Source organism: Vidua macroura, chromosome 2, assembly GCF_024509145.1.
Source record: "Vidua macroura isolate BioBank_ID:100142 chromosome 2, ASM2450914v1, whole genome shotgun sequence".
NCBI classification, from domain to species: domain Eukaryota; kingdom Metazoa; phylum Chordata; class Aves; order Passeriformes; family Viduidae; genus Vidua; species Vidua macroura.
Genome location: NC_071572.1, coordinates 104,188,687 through 104,210,312, shown reverse-complemented (window position 1 = coordinate 104,210,312; position 21,626 = coordinate 104,188,687). Strand labels below are relative to the sequence as shown.

At 35.0% G+C, this 21,626-nt stretch overlaps 1 protein-coding gene across 1 annotated transcript in view; it reads left to right on the top strand.

The window, feature by feature from the left end:
• Window positions 1-17,841, top strand: part of NCAM2 (neural cell adhesion molecule 2) — a 140,664-nt gene extending 122,823 nt beyond the window's left edge. The window contains exons 16-18 of the mRNA XM_053969832.1: window positions 6,306-6,510; window positions 10,779-10,898; window positions 16,014-17,841. Coding sequence (XP_053825807.1) covers window positions 6,306-6,510; window positions 10,779-10,898; window positions 16,014-16,125 — 437 coding nt within the window. The 3' untranslated portion in view covers window positions 16,126-17,841. The remainder of the gene's footprint in view (window positions 1-6,305; window positions 6,511-10,778; window positions 10,899-16,013) is intronic.
• The last annotated feature ends 3,785 nt before the right edge of the window (window positions 17,842-21,626 follow it).

The window sequence follows — 21,626 nt, the reverse complement described above, 5'->3', positions numbered from 1 at the left end:
GTGGAGGACTGGGATCTCTCTGCCTGCATTTTTCTGGGGCTTCTCATGGAAGGAGACAATGCTAAAAAAATACCCCTTACTATGATGACTGAGTAAATGCAAGGAAAAAGCTGCTGTAGCTGAAACTGCTAACTCTTTAGGCACATTAGAAATGCTCCTGAAGTTTGCTTAGGCATAGTTTGATTATGCAAAGGATCTCTTTTTTAAAACTTGGCTTAAAAAAATATTAAATGACAATGCCAGAGATAATTTTTACAACACAGCATGCTTTTTTTAGTAAAGAAAGGGTTTTTTTCTATCCTTTCCCTTGTTACCCCTCAATGGCCATGGACAAGACACTGTTGCCAGAAACACCCGAGATGCTATTTACATTACATTTCTTTCATTTAGCTATTACATTTATGTCAATTAAGATACCTTCCTATGAAAAATGTTGTAAAGGGCCATTAGAGGAAACGTGAACTCAAGTCTTACTTACTCAGTATCCTGAGAGAGTCATAATACAAGACATTTTCGTGTAAGATTTAAAGGGAAAAATCCATTGCAGAAAACTTGTTGGCAAGAAGATCTCAGCCATAATGAAGAAAAACTCCTTCACTTAGATAAGCGCCAGAAAAGTACAACCTTTTAGGCACACTTATTTCAGTGGCTCAAATCTGTGTAACTGATGGTCCCCATGGCACCACAGGTTCCCCTGACTCACTCCAGCTAAGAATTCATCCGAGATCAGAGACAATGAAGATCTGTCACTTATGAGCAGAAGAAAGTTAGAGGAAACCAGTAGTACTGTCCCCTTATTTTTCAGAGTTGTACATGTGCCAAGTGTATCTGTCAGAACACATTACTCAGTCGTGCAGCTCAGAGCACACATCCATGTGGTTGTCCACTGCCCTTCAGCAGTATCTGTCCTAGCAGAGAGTTATAGGCAAAACCACTGAGGAAGAAAAAGCATTACAATTAATGTCAATTGTAGCCTTGTTAGCATCTTTGTGTATTAAGGAATGGGATAGAAAAGAATGCACCTTACTGTCACATTCTCTTTTGCATCAAACAGTCCCCCAGTAAATGTTGCATAGAATCCTAATGATTTCTTGCAAATCTTGTAGTGATTTTTTTATTTCATTTTAAGGAAGACATTGTGCTTCTGGGCACTTACCTGGCTCAAAAGAAAAGTTTTATTGATATAAATTGCCAAAAGCAGCTCTGGATGTGGCAGCTAAAGTATTGGTGCTTCTTTGGGTGGCAGGGAGGGATCACTGGTTCTTTACTTCTTTTGGTCATGGCCTGCCACTGATTTAATGTTAACTGGTAGAAAATTTTATAGAGCTGTTCAATTTTTTGGTACTGCATTACAATTTTTTTGGATAAAAAATTTTGAGACCTATATTTTTTTGTCTTTTTAGAGGTTTTGAGTAAGTACACGCATTTTGTAAGACTTCGAATCTAAGAAAAGTTCCAGATCAGATATAAAATCAAAGACAATATTCAGAGGCAGTGCAGAAATAACCATCATGGTTGGGCACATTTTTAAGGGACACTACAAAAGTGTAGTTCAACTTGATAAACAAGGATGTTTTTTTCCTGCTATGACCCAGTGCAGTATTTCAATTTCACCCTCTAGTTAGTTTGTAATTTTCACATTTTTACATTAGATTGAGAGCAGTTTACTTTATTTTTTAACTGTCTTGAAAGAAAGGAAAAACTTGTATCATAACTCTGCACCATGCCTTCGTAGCAGCCAGGTATTGCCCTGTAAACTAGGAAAGTATTTTATAGCATTGCTTTTTTTTTCTTAAAAACTCAAATTACTGTAAAAGGGAGGTTTTGGTAATCATCTATCTTTCATCTTGACTTCAATCCTTGCCTGCTAAGGAGGAGGGAAGGGAATAATGCACAAGAAGTTGCTAACATGCTTTTTTTTCCCCAGCAAAACTTAATAGCACTGAAGATGTAAAAAGGATGTCTGGACATCACCTTACCCAACCCCCCAGATCACACAGAGTGCTTGTTATAAAGCTTGTAATTACTATTTTATTGCAGCAGTAATTGAATATATACAATGTGATTCTGTAAGAGCACAGAGAAATTCTTTCACCTCAAAGGATACAGGTTCATCTAACATCGGTCTGAATATATTGAGGTTGCATGTTTTGTTCCTATGCAGAAGCAAAAGCTTTCTTTTGCCATATGTAAAGCAGACCTGTACACTGGCACAGGTTGCCCAGGAGAGCTCTGGATGCCTCAGTCCTGGAAGTGTTCTAGGCCAGGTTGGATGGGGCTCTGAGCAAACTGGTCTAGCAGGAGGTGTCCCTGCCCATGGCAGGGGAGTTGTAATGAGATGAGCTTTAACGTCCCTTCCAACCCAAACCATTCTCTGATTCTGTGCACATGTATAGATGGAGATTCTCCCTTTTTGACCTGCTTCCCTTAGAGTATCTGGTGCAAAACCCTTACAGGAATTTAGTCTGAACTTCTATTTGAGAGTCTTTATCTTTTCACTTAGTTCTTTTCACTGGAATATTTTGTTTTACTTGCCAAAACTCTTCATTCCTCTTTCTGATCAAATAATGATTCCTGCAAGATTGTTCAATTATGTCATTACAAATCATTAGAAACATAACTTATTTAATAAGAACTTTAATATTGCCAAAACTTTTAATGACATTTGTAGAAAAGAAATTGCTTTTAGCTTTTTTTTTTTTTTTAGTTTATTTTTTTTACATTTTTAAACTTATTCCCATAAGTATTCATTGATGATGATTTATTTGAAGAAATCAGTGAAAAAAGTGTCTTTAAAGTTGTCAGTTTCCTTCATCATCATGGCAAGGTATTACATTATTTATGCCACATTCTGCATTAAAAAATATATCCTTTTAAATTTAGCATATTTTTAACAAATTCCAATTAAAACTCATTCAGAACTATGGAACTTATACTTCCCTGTTTTTTTCTTTTAAACAAGAATTGTTCTAAAAGGCCCTCTATAGTTAGATGATTAAGTCAGGTATAAAATAAACATCTTCAAAAAGTTTCTAAGAGCTGATTCTTTCATATAACCATTGAATTTTTATGATTTAAATTGGTTTTGTTCAACTAGGAAAATAAAAAAATATATAATGCATAAATGCTTTGTTATTTTAGAGCACAAAGTAGAACTTCTGAGTTTGTTTGGTGCATACTGGGAAACTATAAAAATCCCACATATTTAAAAGAGCTTCTGTAATAACAATAACAATATAATAATTTAATTTAAGATGGCACTTTTTGATGATAAAGTTGCTTTTCAAACTTTGGTGGGAATGCTCTTTGTAGTTTGGCATTAATATTTCATTCAGTCACAGAATTAGAACTCCTCTTGATGTCATAACATATAAAGAAAAAAATTCACATTGTTTTCTAATTACATATATATTAGCATATGATTTTTGAAACCAGAGAGGAGAGGCCTTAATCTGATTTAATAGCTATTTGGATTAGTTTTACAGCTGACTTTGGTGGGAGCAGATAGGCAAGTACAAAATCAAAGCAGTTTAAGAAAGAACAGAATTAAACCACAGATAAACTTCTAAAAAATAATTTTATATGTTTTCATTGAGATTAAAGATAAACCATAACACAGATAGAGTTAAAGAACAAGGCAGTCCAGTTTCTGTTTTCAGAAGAAGTACATAAGATCCTCAGACAGGAGAGAAGGCTGATCACAGCCATGCTCCTCACCTCACCATTGGATTTGGCAACGTTACTGTCACCCTTTAGGGTGCAGGATATAAAGGAGAGAAATGTTGGAAAAGTGTTGACAGTTTTAAGAAATCAGACTTACAAAACAGAAACCTGCAGGAACAAAAGGGTTTCAAGTAAGAAAAAAATTGAGACTGGTAGAGCAGTAGCAAGGATGGGGAATGCTGAATGTAAAGGAAATCATCAGCCGTGAAGAGATGGAGAAATATGCAGCAAAGACTCAAATACTTGTGTCTCAGAGGTCTCACTCATAAGAAGAGTCTCCCACACAACTATGGCAAAACAAAGGAGCAATATTGTGACTGTAAACATTTCCTTCACTCGCCAGTGAGGATACTGTGTAGTCCTTTCTGTCACTGGATCACTTAGAATGAGAACCTTGCCATTTCACAATGTTCCAAGGACACTGAAAGTGCTGTTCACAGCAGTGGAAAATGTATCTCTTCAGTAGTATAAACTTTTTTAACACTGTACTAAGAAAAAAAACTCCTAAAACTAAACCAGTAAAAACCCCCTGAACTTCTTTCAAAATTTGTATTAAATGACTTTAATTTTTCTCCTTCACATTCTAGTTGATGGATGAGAAGATACAGAGATTCACTATATGAGGTCTCTAAAGCTGACTATAGAATTTACTGCTATTATAACAATTGAAATATATGAGCTTTTTAATAAACTGGAATTAAATATCTACTTGTATCTTCCTGACAATTCATAATGGTACACAAAAATTATTGAAGGTTACAAAGGAATTCACCAAATATGTGGGTGGATATAGGGAATAAAGTAAGTTTTGGAAGATGCATCGGAAAGTATAATATTTAAGTAGAAGTGTTGTTGTTTAAAAAAGGGAAAAAAACCAAATTAATTTAAAACATCAATTTTTGACATTGATGATGGGGCAATGCATAAATGATACATAATTTCATTGCTGCACCATTATTTTTATAATTTATGTAGTGGTTTCTAAGTCTTTCTGAACAAAGGAAAATAACTTTAAAATAATATCTGTCTGTTTTTCTGCTTATCCATCCATAAAAATATATACATTGAATTCTAGCTTGTTGCATAATAACATTGTGAAGATCATTTCTATAATAAAACAACCTATACAATAGACAATGAAATCAATTGCTTGAGAAGTATAATGTTCTCCTTCTTTTGAAAAAAAATTTAATTTCCATTATAGAGTTCTAAACAAAGACTAGACAAAGAATATATATTGATTGATTTAGAATAACTTTCAAATTACATTTGAAGCGGCAAAGATATTATCATTAAAATTATTTAAGCAGAAATATGAAAGCTTAAATGTTGTACTTAATCTGAAAACAATCTATAGTGTATAGGGGAGTTGAAAGATGACATTAGTAACCCAATTAAAATATTTATACTGTATTACATTATGTAATTGTTTGGTGTCTGTTATAACAGGATTCGAGTAATCTCTGGTCAGAATAATCTTGCTCTTATTTTGGCAACAGGGAGAGCAGCAGATGGAAAAGTCCCAGTGAGTGGTGCTGACTCAGGCATTGCTCCAGGACATGGGAGCGCCAGGGAAGCAATGCTGGTGTGCAACACCCATGGGCAAACTCGCCCAGTTCCACTCCCTGCGGTTTACTCAGCACAGTCTCACACCAGGAAATTGTCACTGGCCAATAGCTGAGTTATTTTGCCATCTTCTTGAATTAGCTGGGTGCATAAGCCTTTTTTTCCCCCTAAACAATGATTAGATAAAAATCCTCTCCTCTATAAGCCTCATCTGAGTTCATGGACTCCTGAGAATCACATTATTCAAAAGGGTTGGTAGCATTGTTGTCATACGCATATCAACCGAGGCAAGTCATTAAAATATTTTTCCTGAGATTTGTATGAAGTAAAATCAGCTAAACATCAGCTGTCAAAATTCAAACATAGAAAGTAAGATCAGGTGTGGAATATATTTATTTTGAAGTGTATGATTGTATTTTCAAGGTACAAGACTAAACAAGATGAGGCCCTAACCCTATAATCATTTGATGATATGCATATTTTTCCCATATTAAATTATTTAAGACTATGTGTGTGCAACTGTTTACAGATTAAATTGCTTGAATTACGTTATTTTTCACTCTAATTCAGAAAATTACAAGAATAAATAGTGGCTTGTCAGTCTCTTAAACCTTTCAGTAATTCTGCTTAGCACCACTGCTAAATAATTGTATTTGAAATGAAGAAAAGATAACTTATATCAATGTTCATATTGAACATTGAAAATGTTTTCCTTAGGCTGCTTATTGATACTCTTAGTCATGGAATAAGATGTGATATTATTTGCTATTAAATAATGCCATTTGTGTTTTGTGAACTTATTGGAATTTTGGCAATAGGAAAATATTATGCAGAAGAAATGGCGTTTTTTTTATTATTTTAATCAGGTAATATATGCATAATCATCAGGACTGTTTATTTCCAATAATTTCTGAATGGTTCATTGCTAAACATTCTTTACTCTCCTGACCAACAGCTTAGAAAATTATATTTTAGGATTAATGTTTTTAATATATCTTAATTTTCTTTCCTTGAAGACACTCTTTTTAATGGTCTTGGACTTGGTGCTGTCATTGGCCTGGGAGTGGCAGCCCTTTTGTTAATCCTGGTTGTGACTGATGTTAGCTGCTTCTTTGTACGACAATGTGGACTGCTCATGTGCATCACCAGGAGAATCTGTGGGAAGAAGAGTGGTTCAAGTGGAAAAAGTAAAGAACTGGAAGAAGGAAAAGCTGCTTACTTGTGAGTATTAATCATGTGGGTTGGAAACATTTTTAAAATAAAAGGTTGGCTATCCAACTTACATTAACTTTATGGCCGTATTGTGGTGTCGCAAAGAGAATTAATAAAATGCTTCTACTGCTTGGAAAAGTGATTCTCTGAAGTGTGTAGAGTTGTTTATTGCCTTTAAAAGAAAAGTTGAGACACAAAAAAGAAATATACTGTAGCTCAGTTTAGGATGACCTCTTTGTCCAGCTTGACAAAAAGGAAATCAATTGTAATTCAGTACTATTTGGAGACACAGATTTGGTTCATGAGAAGCAGGTAATGGATCATTGTAACTCCATTTCTGCAAATCCGTCTTTGAGCTGCTAACACCCAGAAACTTGGCCTATGGCTGTGACAGTGCCAGTAAATCCATGAGTGCAGGACATGGTATTATAGAAAATCTTTGAGAGAGTTTTTCTTCTTAGATATAGCACTTGATGGAAAATCTTGATTCTAGTCTGTGGACTTTAGGAATGAAAGATCTTGTCAATTTTTTTTTTTTAATAGAAGTGCTGAGTTGGATGTGGGTGAAATGGTGGTGAGTGATTGTTCTTTATAGCAACAGTCAATGATTGCTAAACATGAGTGGGAAATAATCAATACTGATTCTCACAAATACTCTTTTGTAGTAGCTACTCCATCACACAAATGTGAATGAACTGATCATTGATGTGAAAATATGGTCTCTTAAATTATTAAAGTGGATAGTGAGATCTCTGGCAAAATAGTTCAAATACTGATTACATGAAGTAATCACACTTTAGAGATTTAATGACATTTACTGAGTTTTCAATAGGTAAACTAGAAAGAAGATTACATCTGGTCCTTCATTTTAAACATTTCCTTTTTTTACTAGGAAAAAAAAAATTCTCATCCTGTTCATCTGGTAGGCAACTTACACATGCACTATAATATTTCTGAGCATGCTGTGTGTGTGTGGTTTAAATAACATTTGCTGGTCCAACTGCTATATGCCTCTCCCAACAGTCAGGCTTTACAGTTAATTATCCTTCAGCTTCCTAGGTCCCTTCAATTTTCAAATGGATGTAGAGCACACTAGATCTTGCAGTCCTCATTATTCATAGCTGAGCAGCTGAACATCATTGCCAGTAGTGGAGGTGTGTCTTTTTGGAATTTAATTCTGGCTATTTGCTTTCAGGCTGTGTCTTTCTTAGGTAATTTGGCTACACATCTTGGTTGAGTTCTTAAAAGAGGTGCCACTTCAGAAACAACAGCACACAACAAAACCAGTTGTGAAAGGACACAAGAGTATTCATAATGCTTCTAAATTGAAGTAATGACATAAACTAGCTATTTCCTAATTCTCCACATCTGACAGTGAGAGACTAGCAGTGTTTTTTCCATCTGTGAAGCCAGCCTGTCCAGATCAATAGAATCAAGATGTGAAGCTTCTGGCGCTGACTTAGCTGTCCTTTCCTATTGAGCACGGCACTTCAGCTGATGCTTAAGTTTCCCATTCAAGGAGTGGCTAACTATAAATTGGTGTACAGACTCTCATAAATGGGAAGACTTTAGGGAGATAAAGTTGGAAATGTCACTTGACAGCAGTTTATACCTTGTTATCAAAATCTTATTACCAAATGACATGCTGTCCCAAAAAAGCATCAAGCTGGTCTGTTGATATTAATTCTTCTGTTGCACTTCTTTTGCAAGAACAACTATGTTATTTAATCATATTTCTTTCCTTGTCAGAATGGTCTTCAGTCAGTCAGACCTTAAAATATTTGGGACAGTTCTTATTTTAGCCTATTCTCTGCATTAATATACTGTCAGACTAAACTCCCAGGACAGTCTTGAAAAGTCAACATTTAAATTTATATCATGGTAACTGATATTGCTTAAAATCACTGATATTTCTCTGTTTTAAATATGCTAGTTTGTATTCTGTATTTTTGGGTGGTTTATGATACTGTTCTTTGATTGTAGGAGATATATATATATAGTAAATAATTTTCTTCTATATATAATGAATGAAGATGATATAATCTATGTAACATACACAGACACCCATGACATAATGGATTTCCTACAAATCACTTTCCCTTCTCTAAAATTTGAAATGCCACAGTTTCTACCTTCTGTAAATATACATGACTGCTGGTCACAAATAACATCTTTTTTAGTCCTTTTCTCATGCAATACCATTTGTAAGACTGTAGATGTATCAACAAAGCAAGAAGAACTCACCAATCCATCCACCAGTTCAACTTAGATCACTAATCTTTTCCCAGGTATGAGGTAGCCATGAAAGTTAAGTGCATCATCTACCAAAATGAGTTTTGTATCTATTTGTGTGTCTTAAGTGTCACTTGCAAAGATAAATAATTGCATGTAATTTTGGGGTTTGTTTAATAGAGAGAAATCTTTTAGATTTCTACATATTAATTCTTCTTCTCTATATTTCTCTATTTGGGCTACATTCTTATTAACCTACAAAGATTTTCCTTAAGGATACCTGTCAGAGGACAGTAGAGTTTTCCTGATACTTCCAGTTGCAATAGCCTGCTTTATCCATTATCTTGAAGAAACAATATGAAAATATGAGACATGAATCAGAGAAAAATTTAGCCAGGTCTGTGGTGTGGACTGTAGCAGTCTAACAGCTCCCTACAGCATCCCAGTCCAGAAAATACTCTCTTAAATATTAAAGTAATAGTTGATCTGTAATTCAGTTGCCCTCTGTTTGTAGATTGCAGCTGATGCTGTTCCAAGATATAGGAAGAAAATATTTGCATCAAAAGAGGGTTTTTTTCTGTAAACATATATATATGCATATATATATATATATATATATATATATATATATATGTCAGGTATCATCTGATCTGCTTTTTGAGAGCAAAACTGTATAAAATTTAATTATTACTTTTAATAAGTATTGTTAATTAGTATGTATTGTTAATACTTTGTGGCAGTAAACAGATATTTCCAGATCATGTCCATATTTCTGAGATCAGCCCTACAGAAAAGGACTTGGAGATTCAGTCTCATGAAAATCTGGACATGAGCCAACAATGTGTGCTCACATCCCAGAAAGCCAAAGTTGTCCCAAGCTGCATCAAAAACAGCATGACCAGAAGTTAAGGAGAGGTGATTCTGTCCCTGTGCTCTGGTGAGACCTCACCTGGAGTGCTGCATCCAGCTCAGCAGTCCATGGATTTGTTGGATCAAGTCCAGAGTAGGACACAAAGATGATCAGAGGGATGGAGCACTCTCTGTGAGGTCTGGCTGAGATAAAGACTTTTCTGCATCCCTTTGACAGGGAATTTATGAAAAAGATGGGGACAGACTTTTTACAAAGACAAGGGATAGTGGTTTTGAAGTGAAAGAGGGTAGATTTAGATTGGACATGAGGAAAATCTGTTTTACAGTGAGGATGGTGAAACATTTGAACAGGTTTCCCAGAGAGGTTGTAGACATCCCGTTGCTGGAAACACTCAAAGTCAGATCGAATGAAGTTCTGAGGAGCCTGATTTGGTTGACGATGTCCCTGCTAGTTGCAGGGGCATTGGACTAGATGACCTATAAATGTCCCTTTCAACTCAAACTATTCTATGATTTTTGGTTACCAACAAAATCATAATGACAGTACTCACTGCTCTGTCTCCTTATAATTAATTGTTTAATTAGCACAATATTTATACATTTGCTTACTTGTGAGAAACTAGCAGTTGTTCCTCAAATGGGGGAAATATGATGTAGAAACAGTTTTTTTTTACCAGCAAAATCAGAAGGGCTTAGATTTTTACCGCACAAGGGCTCTTTGCATCAATGGCAGCTGGGGTTGTCACAATCCCAGGAGATTAAAGCACACTTTTGTGGTGTATATACTCACATAATGGCTCTTTAGTGCTGCCAGAAAAGTTTAAGTATAACTAGGCATCAAGTCCTATCATTATTATACTAGGTTAGGGAAGTTTACATCTATTCCCATGAAAAAGCTGTCACCTTATTATTAGTCATAAACAAAATGCTCTTTTGAGATGCTAATTCATCATGTTTACAGAGTTAGGGAAGTAACCATGGATACAGGATGCTTTGAAGACTTCAAGGAATTGGGAACACGCTGTTAAATGTGTCTTGGTGGTGTTAGTCACTGATAATTAGTTCTGCCTTTTCTTTGCCAACTTTTGAGAGAAGGGATCTTAGTAATACTTTATGTGCCATGTACATAGTTAATGTGATGATAAGAGACCTAAAACTCTTTTAATAATTTTTAGGAAAGATGGATCAAAAGAGCCAATAGTGGAAATGAGAACAGAGGATGAAAGAATTACCAGCCATGAAGATGGGAGTCCAGTAAATGAGCCAAATGAGACAACTCCCCTCACAGAACCAGAGTAAGTAGCCTGATATTCCCTGGAGTTTCACACAAGCTGATCTTGGCTTGATCTGTGTGGACAGACTGGACTTCCCACACTCTGAGGGGAGGTACATAGCATTACCAGAGTGGTCTGCTGTGGCGAGGCAGTGTGTGAGTGTAGGGTTTGTTTGATTGGTTTAGTTTTTGCAATAATCAATCTAAGTCATGGTACTTCATCGACACTGGCTGGGAACAGCAGTTACGAGGATTTTTTAATTTGGTTGCACCTTGTCTTTACCACCTACCCAGCAATTATTAACCACACTGTGGGAACAATCTCCTAACTCTCACAAATGACCTTAAACTGAGTCTCACAGGCATCTTCTCACACATCCTGAAGATGGGGCACAAGGATTCTGTGCTCCAGAAACCCAGCTCCTCACTGGAGTGCCCCTTCCTGCTTTCATACACATAACTGAGAACTTAGTTCAGTATTTAAGTCCACACAGTGTAATTGGATTAATAGTGCTGAAGGTCAGCCTCTGCTCCATTTCCTTATCCCCCCTTCCTGTCCCTGCAACCTTCTCTCAGGACAGAAACCACAGCAGTTTGCAGCCATGCTCACAGGCTCTGTCTGCCTTCTGAATAATGGGACCAGCCTTGTGCCCAGGGATGAAATTACTGAAGAAACCTCTAAATTTTCTTTGCTTTGAGCCCAACACTTTCCATGTGTTGGAAAAATTTCCTATCTCATGACATCTTCTGTCGCTGTTGAGGCAAGGATGGGAATGAAGAGACTCCATCTTCAAAAGGCAAAGAATGAGCATTTATTCAAAAGCACCTCTCTTTTTTATAGAGAACATTGTGAAGACTAATTTCATTGGTTCTAAAGTAAAAACATTTCACCTGATTGGTACACTGGACTTATGTCAGTGTGGCAGAACATATCTATAAACAATGTGAATGGAAAACAAGATAATAGATTGTTTATATTCCTCTCGGACTTTTTCCCAGGTTTAGCCTGGCAGAAATCATTCTCTTTTCTCTCTGACTGAACTGAGAATATCCACAATCTTCAAGGCATCAAGATTATGAAGAATATTATGTAGTAAATACAGAAATTCACCTGTTGATAATTTGATGAAATCATAGTTGTTCTTTAAAAGGAGAAGGTGTTCTTACAAAACAGTCTTTTCCTTTTCTGAAAATATGAAGAAATTTCATTTTTTGCCATTATGTAAAACTGTAAGAGTCAGAACCTTTAATTAAAAAAAAAGGTTTGCTACCAGCTGCCATTGATATTTTTAGTAAATAGGAAGTTAAGTAGCTGCACATTAAGCTCTACAGTCCTTTGAAGGAACTATGCGCAAAGAGTTCAAACTTGTTAATGAAATAATTATGCAATCTGTTTAGTGACTACTGATATGTTTGCTCTTCATATTAGAATTTATAATCAGGGGCACAGTGGAAAGCCCAGAGTTATCTAAAGAGTCAGGGGATTGTAGTTGTAAACATTGTACAAGTCCAGCAGGCCTTGGATATGTTAGTGGGTAAAGCACCAGGTCTATGTTTGTTCGTGATTCAAGACTATTTTTAGCACTAGATCTTTCAAATCAGATGCATCTTGCAGGAAACATGATACCAGGAAAGATCCAATTCACTTCTTTCTGCTTGTCACACTCATTAGATCAGCTGATAGGAGTGAAAGATGAGAAAGTTAAAATCAAAAATATTTTATTATCTTAGGGGAAGGGGAAAGAATCAGTCCCCACTGTCATGACAGAAAAACAAAACAAAAAAAAGCACCAACAAAAAACCCTGAAAAGCTAACTCCCAGGAACAACTGATAATTATTTGATGGGCATTATGTCCTTGGAAAAATAGGACTGCTAAGAGATACCAACAATGATGACAGTTTCCTTCTTGGTAATTTCTTCCCTCACAGCCAATGGCAAAAGGCGTCAGCAGTCCAAAGCACAGATGTACAGAATTCAGCTAAAGATCTGGGACAGTGTCACTTGGGAAGCTAAAGACGAAAAGAGATGGTGCAATGGGGACACCTGAAGGGCCATTGATACCAAGGGAATATGGAAAGACCTTTGACTCAGACACAGGTCATACCCAATGAAACAGAGATGCAATATAAAGTAGGAGTGAGACGCACAACGGGAAAATGCAGTAGAGGAGAAGTCAATAGGAATAACACAAAAATACATTGTCAACAACAGCCAGAAAGGCAGGGTGAGGATGAGCAGAAGGGATCTTGGAGGGGAGAGCTTAGCTTGCAGGAAAGAAAATTTCAAGGACATTTCAGGCAGTCAGTGAAACAAGGTGGGGTTCATTATGACTAATTCTGGCTATCTTAAAGGTATACAAGATAAGCCTTGAGGTTAAATTAGATAAAATATTTTTAACAATTATTGAATTATATTGAATAATAGCAAATTACACTCAGAACTTCAAATGCAATTTAAGAAGTTGTGGGAACTAATTAGTAAAGAGATTACTTCCTCTTACAATAATATTCTTTATTTTATCGCTCAGAATATTATTTGGCAAACTTTGTTTTTACCTTATCTCAGATGATCTTTGTCAAAGCCATGGTTGGAATCCATGTATGACAGATTAGCTCAAAGTACTTTACCTGCAAGTCAACAAGTTTTAATCATGCTGGCAGGAAATCAGTTTAAGCTGTGCATTTCATATCACACTTTTGTAATATAAATAAAGTACCACATACAATGTGGTACAATAATTATATTCCTAGTCTGACATTAATATGTTTCTAATATTGGTTGAGTTTTTCTTAGTATTAGTGCAGCTGGGTGAATTCCAGTATCAAAATAGCTAGGAGTCATTTTTCTATGAAATAAGAAAATAAATATTTAAGTTAAAGTTTTGTATGGGTATCAGCAGATGTTAGGCCGCATGTAATCCTAGAGGAAGTCAATATTATTAATAATTGATAGCAGCCAACATCTGATTAAAGTGAGAGAACTTTTTGTTGGGTTTTTGTTGGATTTTTTTAAAAAATCTTTTTATTATAAAATGAACAAACATTTGAAAGGATTAGTCTGCTCAGTTGAAAAATATAGAATTCTTTCTAAAAGATGTAGCTAAAGAATAATTTGGTGTAGAAAAATTGATATAATTAGAACACTTAAACTTGAATTAGTTAATTGAAAGAGGAAAATTATTTAATCTATTCATAGAGATTAAATATGTATTTAAAGCAAATGGAAACAAAAATTCCAAAATAAAAATGTTTTCATAGGGAAAAAGAACAATGTCTAATGATAACTTACATTCATAACTCACACCCTATTAAAAAAACTCAAAATCATAAGTTTTAAAATACAATAAGGTTCAAGAATGGTGCATGGACTTTGTGATGAGGAAAGTCTTGATGCATAAAATTTTTTACTTGTGTATAGCCTTTTTGAGTTGTGGTTCATGTGGAGCATGTAAAAGCAAGGCTAATTTTATCTCATTGTTTGCATGAACGTGGATTTCAGTGATGTCCAGTATCCTTCTACAGGGTTCTAGCAAATCTTCCTATTTCAAATATTTTGTAACATGGTCTTAATCCACTTAAACCAATTTCTTTAAATTTCCACACATGGTTGGTATATTCTGTCGATTCCCCAGTTTTGACTTTGACTAAATATTTCCTTCTTTACAGCACCATCTTTTGAGAAATTACTCTGCTTTTCTTAAAACTATATTAAATTAGGTTTTGGGGGTTGTTTTTGGTGTACTTGTTTCATTGTTTTGCCTAATCAGATATTTGACACACATGCCTGCCTATCACAAATGCATCTCATGAGCTGCCCTTCCTCTGCCCCAGTGTTTTACCTACAGTTAGAAATAGATTTATGTTCATTCTGTTGTTTCCATTCTTTCAGGCATCTTGCTGTGGGCTGAAATCTGTTTGTTTCCTTTGGGTTTGCCATCAGAAACAGACAATTAGTAGATACCTCCCTCTGTGCTCAGAGCCAGACATCTGATGATATATCCCATGTATTTTACCATAGCAGAACAAGTTAATCTTGGATTTCTCTCAGATACCTGTTGTGCTCATTGTTTAACCTCTGGATAAGCAGCATATTTCTTAGTTCATTTCAAATAACTTAAATTTCATAAGACTGGGAATTCAGGTATTGTTTTGTTTTATTTTCTGTTATTAAACACTGCCTTGTATAAGATATTCCTAAGAGATTCCTCAGACAGGTTTTGAATAGTGTATTGCTCTTTGGGAAATCGAATCAAGCAAAACAGAAATTTACTGAAACATTTAACAGTTATTTTGAATAAAAGAGGTATATGCATACTATTCCCTAGTAAAAAAAAAAACAGAAAGCAAACCCAAACTGGAATCACAATTAAGAGCTATTATGCCCAGGAGACATTATTACAGGAACATCTCAGTAAACCGTACATCTTTTTGACAGCTATATTTTTCAACAGCTAATTACTGGCAGAAGGGAATCAATGATTTTCAAGACCTTTTTCAATGAGATCATATTCAAGAGGGTGGGGAGTCTTTTGCCAAATCTTCAGAGTTTTCACTAAGTCTTAAAAGAGCTGTAAGTTATTAATGAAGCTACATTGTATGATCCATGAAAATTAAACTGTAGAACTTTCTAATGATAACTTCCATTACCTGCTTGCACTATAAGAAATTCTTTACCTATGTTTTGGCATAATCACCAATAATAGCCGTGTTCTTTTGTATATGATTGAATTTACATTTAGAAAAGACATTTAAAAAGTTTAATTGAGATTTAAAAGTCAAGCAAAAAGCTTGACTGTAAGTGTTTCACAGTAGCTTAGGCAACACATACCTCTGTACTGTCTTGGGTCAAGAAATTTGACTTTTTTTCTTTCTTTTGTCTTATTGAAGAACTGTATTTTGAGTAGCACCAATGTTCTTATAATGTGATTTTTGTGGCTTTATAGAAATGGAAAGAGTTAGTATGAATTGCTTTAAAACAAAAGAACCTCAGTGCTCATAATAGAGTAACTATACATTACTTTAAAAAAAAACTATTGTTCTACACTGTGACCTATATGAACCGTATATATGTTATAGACTTAAATTACAGATTGTTTTGTTCTTGTGTTACCATGATTCCTCTTTTTTTTCTGATAGGAAGCTGCCACTAAAGGAGGAAAATGGCAAAGAAGCTTTAAATCCAGAAACCATAGAAATCAAAGTTGCTAATGACATCATCCAGTCAAAAGAAGATGATAGCAAAGCATAATAAGATAAACTACAGCTGTCTGGAAAATGCATTTGGATTGAAGTAATCCTGTGACCAAAACTTTACAGCTGACCTTAAATTCTTGGGAAACTTAAGCTTGGAATTGTTAGTACATGTGTACATACGATGAAACAGTTTCTGTCTACAGTTCTTTTCTATATTTTTCTTTTTTGTTAATGGTTTTAGTGTGTAGTTTTGCTGACACCAAGTCCCATGCTATAAATTTGAAAAATCTGCAGAATAAGAACTATAATTTATTATATGACAAAACATGTCTACTTAGAAGAAAAATTCTAAAGCACCCCTAACCAAAAACAACACATCAGGCCTCTCCAGATCTTACAGTGCAAGCTACATGCATAACAGGCCATATGATGATGTATTTATTTCCATTTACAATAAAATGAAATTTTATGTTTCCTTAAAAAAAAAAAAACAAACCTAAATCAGTTTCAGTATAATGTTTAAGACCTTAGCTCTGGCTGACACTCAATATTCATTCCAGCTGTGGTTATCACTTGAGGCAATCAAAAAAAACCAAAAATCTTCAATGGAGAGCCAGGTCCCACTGCAGTTTCTCCTGGGTTCTTCAATAAATAAATAATAAAAAAAAAAACCCTAGTACTCACAATATACAAACTCAAATAAAATTGACCAAATATTTCATAACACTTTATTGGCCTCATCCTAACTACGTGAGTGTGACTCTGAAAGGCTCCACGATTTTCAATGCTTCAGGTTTTCTGTATAAAAGTTTTGAAAGTTACATGTGAACTAAAATGCAGCCAAGGTGTAAAAACAAATCTCTTTTTTAATCATAATCTTCACTTCAAATGAAAACTTACAATATGTGTCCCAACATATTTATACATATAGGGTTTTCATTTTTGTCTTAGTTCAAACAATTTAGCTAAGGAATAAAACTGTTATTTAGTAAAGTAAATACATTTTCTCCCCAAATCAATATATAAAATATTAAACTTGGCCTTTTTGAATCAGGACTTTTTCCTTTGTGATTTCATACTTTTTCTCTTAAGTACAATGTAAAAACAGATGGAAAGGGGATTTTGTCTAAGCAGTTAGGAACGATTTTAAATTATTAACTAATGCAATCTTATATTCAACAAAATACGTTTTTTTTTCACGTCAAGCTTTCTTTAAGATATTCCTTTTTATTATTCTGATCAACATTCCCCACCAGGAAATTTGACGGATTTATTTGATCTGACATTCATTCATATGAATTAGTCATTGATTTAGTGGTGCTACTAACTGGAGCATATAGTTTGTTTCCATGCTAGCATAGTATATCCATGCCTACCAAACTCTTCAAAGTGTTGCTTTTAAATAAGTAAATAAACCATATAGAAAACTAGACTGGAAAATTCTACTTGTCAGGAGTAACTGGTAGAGTAAGTTGTGAATTTTCCACATCTAAGCCATGGATGAGGTTTAACTGTACTTTTACTCATCAAATTGTATTTTCCCATGCTATATCTGAATTGTGATCATATTTGAAGTCTTTGTACTTTATGACTTTTGTGCAGTAAAACTGAAAGCAAAATGTAAAAGGATCTCCTCAAATTTGAGGAAAATGTCATAATGACATTCCAGTTAATCCAAGTTTAAGTGCATTTGAAAGAGCTGAGGAGAATATATTTAATTCTTAGATCTTTCTTATTTTTCAAAACCAAGTTATTTAATGAGTTTTTTACAACTTTTCCTCACATTGAGAAATACCTAAAATGAACCAAGGAGTTGAGGACAGAGGCATACCCCTGGTGTGGCTAGGATAGGAGGCCAAGTTCCCACAAAATCAGTACCAAAGTGAAAAAATGGGTAAGGAAGGATGGCAATATGGGATGAAAGTCATGGAAGATAATAATTAAAAAGTGCTGAAAAGAAGTTTCTCTAAATGCTGAGGCACTAATTCTGGGTGAAGGAAAGACGAAGGCATTCCTTTATGAACTCTCAATGTTGCTCCCACATACTGGGCAGGCAGTACTACCAAATAGCTGCTTGTCTATCAGATTTCTGATAATTTCTAATCAGCTTTCCTGATTTGTTCTAAGCACACAGCAAGCAGGCCTGCTCCTAACCTATAATTAGGAGAACAGTAGTCTCATTTATCTATATGGATTTATAGTCTTTCCAGAAAGTATGTATTTGCAGCTGGGCTTTCTTCTTCTATCAAAATGCAAAGAAGGAATCTGGACAACTCCAGCAGCTGAGAATAATGTGGTTGGTGTGGCTTGAACATCCCCTCTCATTTTTACCGTGATGAGGATGAAGATGGTAGACATAATTTCCTCTTCCACCTGCTGTGACAAATTTGGATGGTACCATTCAATCTTCTCTACGCAAATGGTGTTTTTTCTGAAGCTAGCCTGATCATTTCCACCAGAAGGTGCCTATACAATGTAGCAGAACTAACAGTGTCTAGGCTCAACTGCAGATGCATTTCAAATTTTGGTACTTCTTAATTGAATTTACACAAAGAAAACCCAAAAAACATGGCCTAACGGTTCTATATTGGTGGGGTTTTTATGGTGGTTTTTTTTTTCTCCTGATATGGCCTCTAATTACAGTGTGAAGGGATTAGAAGATTTAAGAGGTCTTGTCAGCACATTTATTACTAATACACCTGTGCTATTCTTTACAAGCAAAATATATTGCAATATTATTTCAATATTGGAAGCAAACGGATTTCCCGCTATACTGTATTACAAATCAAAATCTGTTTCCAGGAGTATTTAATTTCTTCTTGCTGTTATGTTTCTTGGCAGTTGATCTGTGTGAGGGCTGAGAATAAAACAGCTCTATTTTTCTGATGGACTGCCCAAGCACACCTTTTTGGTCTGTGGATTAATAGGTTATCTCTTGTGCTTTAACTCTTTGCTGTGCAGGAGAAAACCAAACTCTCAGTATGAAAGAATGCTGAAAAACACTGATATTTCAAAATGGTTCCAAATATTTCCAAATGAGGTAATAATTTGCGCATAGTAATTTGTAAGATATATGTAGAACTGGAGTAACACCATTTGTTTATTTTCTTTTCCTATTCTAGATTAAAAAAAAACAAAACAAAACATCAAAAACAGGTATCTGTATAAATGTCACTTTTACTGTCTAAAAGTAATTTTAAGTGTTAGTATGAAATGTCAGAAGAGTTGACAAAATATAACTATTTGTAAAAGTAATCTGAATTGTTACACTAACATACTCCAGGGAGTAAGGTGGGAGGGAGCCATTGAAATTAGTACTGAACAAAATGTGACAGTGACAATCTCTTTTAAAAAAAAAAAAAAAAAAAGGAGTACAATTAAGTAAAATTACTTAAAGCTCCTTGTTATTTTTTTGGTTTTTTAGTAGACTTGAGTTCTGATTTACCACAATAATAAAAAAATTTTAAATAATATTTTGCAATTTAGTAATCAAACATACCCTGGAGAGGTTTTTCTGGTTTCGTTTGTTTATTTGCCTTTTTTGACTTATAAATTTTTTTTGTGGTTGCAGAAATATTTGCTATTCTGGTGATGCTAATGCCTAATGTGACAAAGATTAATTTATTCAGGCCTCAGCCTTGCAAGAAATTTTGTGTGGTTGAACCCACCCCTTATATGGCACCGCACTGACGTTAGTGGGGTGGATGTGAGCAGGAAGATGGATGTACTTACACAAGAGACCTTGCAGGGTTGGGCCTACTTTCTATCTCTTCATAGATATCTACAATGTAGTTACATCATGGCCATCATCTACAAAGGCTGTTTGACATCAGTCCCTGGTGCAGTAAATTCCAACTGCTGTCTTCAGCCTCTGCATCGATGTTCATCCAAAAAAAAGTGTCTTTCTTTTTATGATGGTAATTAGTTTGATTATTTATTTAAGTGCCAATCATCAAACTGTAGTATAATCATCATGCCATTTTTTATGTTTCCTAGACCAGATAATGGAAATGTATTTGTGCCTTTTGATAGCATGCCACTCTGCTTTATTAAAGAAAAATCTTCAATAATTTGTCTACAAAGCCTGTTTAAAATAATTGAAAGCTTTACTGTCACATACTTTTCTGCTCAAATATTCTCAAATATTCATCTAAATCAAAATGAAGGTATTATTTTTAAGTAACAAACACAAAATTTTGAAAAACCTTTTGAGATTACAATTCCAATGAGGGTCATGGTAGGCATCTTACTGCTGAAAAGTTTCAAATAGATGGAGAACGTAGTGGATGTGTAGGGGTGTTTTGACCAATTTCTCAAGTTAAAGAGTCAGATAGAAAGTCTCCTTAGTTCTATTTAAGGGCTTAGACCTAAAGCATTAAAATCTTTCCTCAAATCTGAAAGATGATATGAAGCATCTTCCCACCATTTTACCTCTGGAGATAAACTGGAGAGAATGTTTGTTTGGCATTCATTTGCATCCTCACCATCGCTATGTAAGTTGTTGTAGGAAGTAACATCTTTGTAGAGAAGTTGTGTCTGTTGGATATTCATTCCTAATTAAAGGACCTCCAAAAAGACCATTTCCTGAGAAGCTCAAGACCTCTTTGATCTATGGAGGGGTGCTAAGAGCACTGCATAAAGAGTCACAGTGGAATCCAGGGCTCAATCCAGGCCTCCAGGATTTAAGACACAAACTGATTCCAGCAGGACCTGGATATTATTCATCCATCTCAGCAAGGCTCTGCATGTCCTCAGCTGATTCAGTTGTTTTTGTGAATCAGATTTCCAGGCATAAGTGGAAATCAAATATTCTGCCGTGTTCCTACTGACATTTTGCACAGAGGAGGTTTTTCTATCAGGAGTTTTCACTGATCAGGAAATGGTGATAGAATATCCAATTACAGTTTTATCCCATACATTACTATATGTCCTTAAATAAAACATCTCTTTAAATAACTTATTGTGGTTGCAATACCTCTTTAGGTGAAGATGAAAACATTTCAGGTAAAGAATGCTCCTTCTTAAATCTCCTTGTTTAGCTTCAGATAATCTTTCTGAGAGATGAAAAGCTATCATGGTTAAATAAACCTTTTTAAAAAACTCTTCACCCCTTTTCCAGATTTTTTCAGATTTTTTCGAGTTCATGAAGTACCCTGTCCACTTGACAGCAGTTCTGTAAGTTTTAAGTCATCTTCAGTATTTCCACTGCACATATGTGTTTTTACATCAATTTACTTGGACCTGAGCCAAAATAAGCCTTACAAATTTGGCTTTGGATCAGGTTCAGAGAATTCTCAGTTTACTAGTCTATCTTTTCTCTTAAGAGGCATTGAGATCCTCATAATGTTTGACTTTCAAACTTGAATATTGGCCATTTTTAGCCCAGAGAAATGAAATAAATATTTATTGCCAAATTTGTATTGGCAGCTTTTAAGTCACAGGTGAGATCGGGAGCGGGCGAGGTGACCAGATGTGGTGCCGACAGAGCTCAGGAAAGCGACTGCCGGAGAGAACGGGTGCCAAAGAGTGAGCTAGGAGAGGGCTGGGAGCATCTCT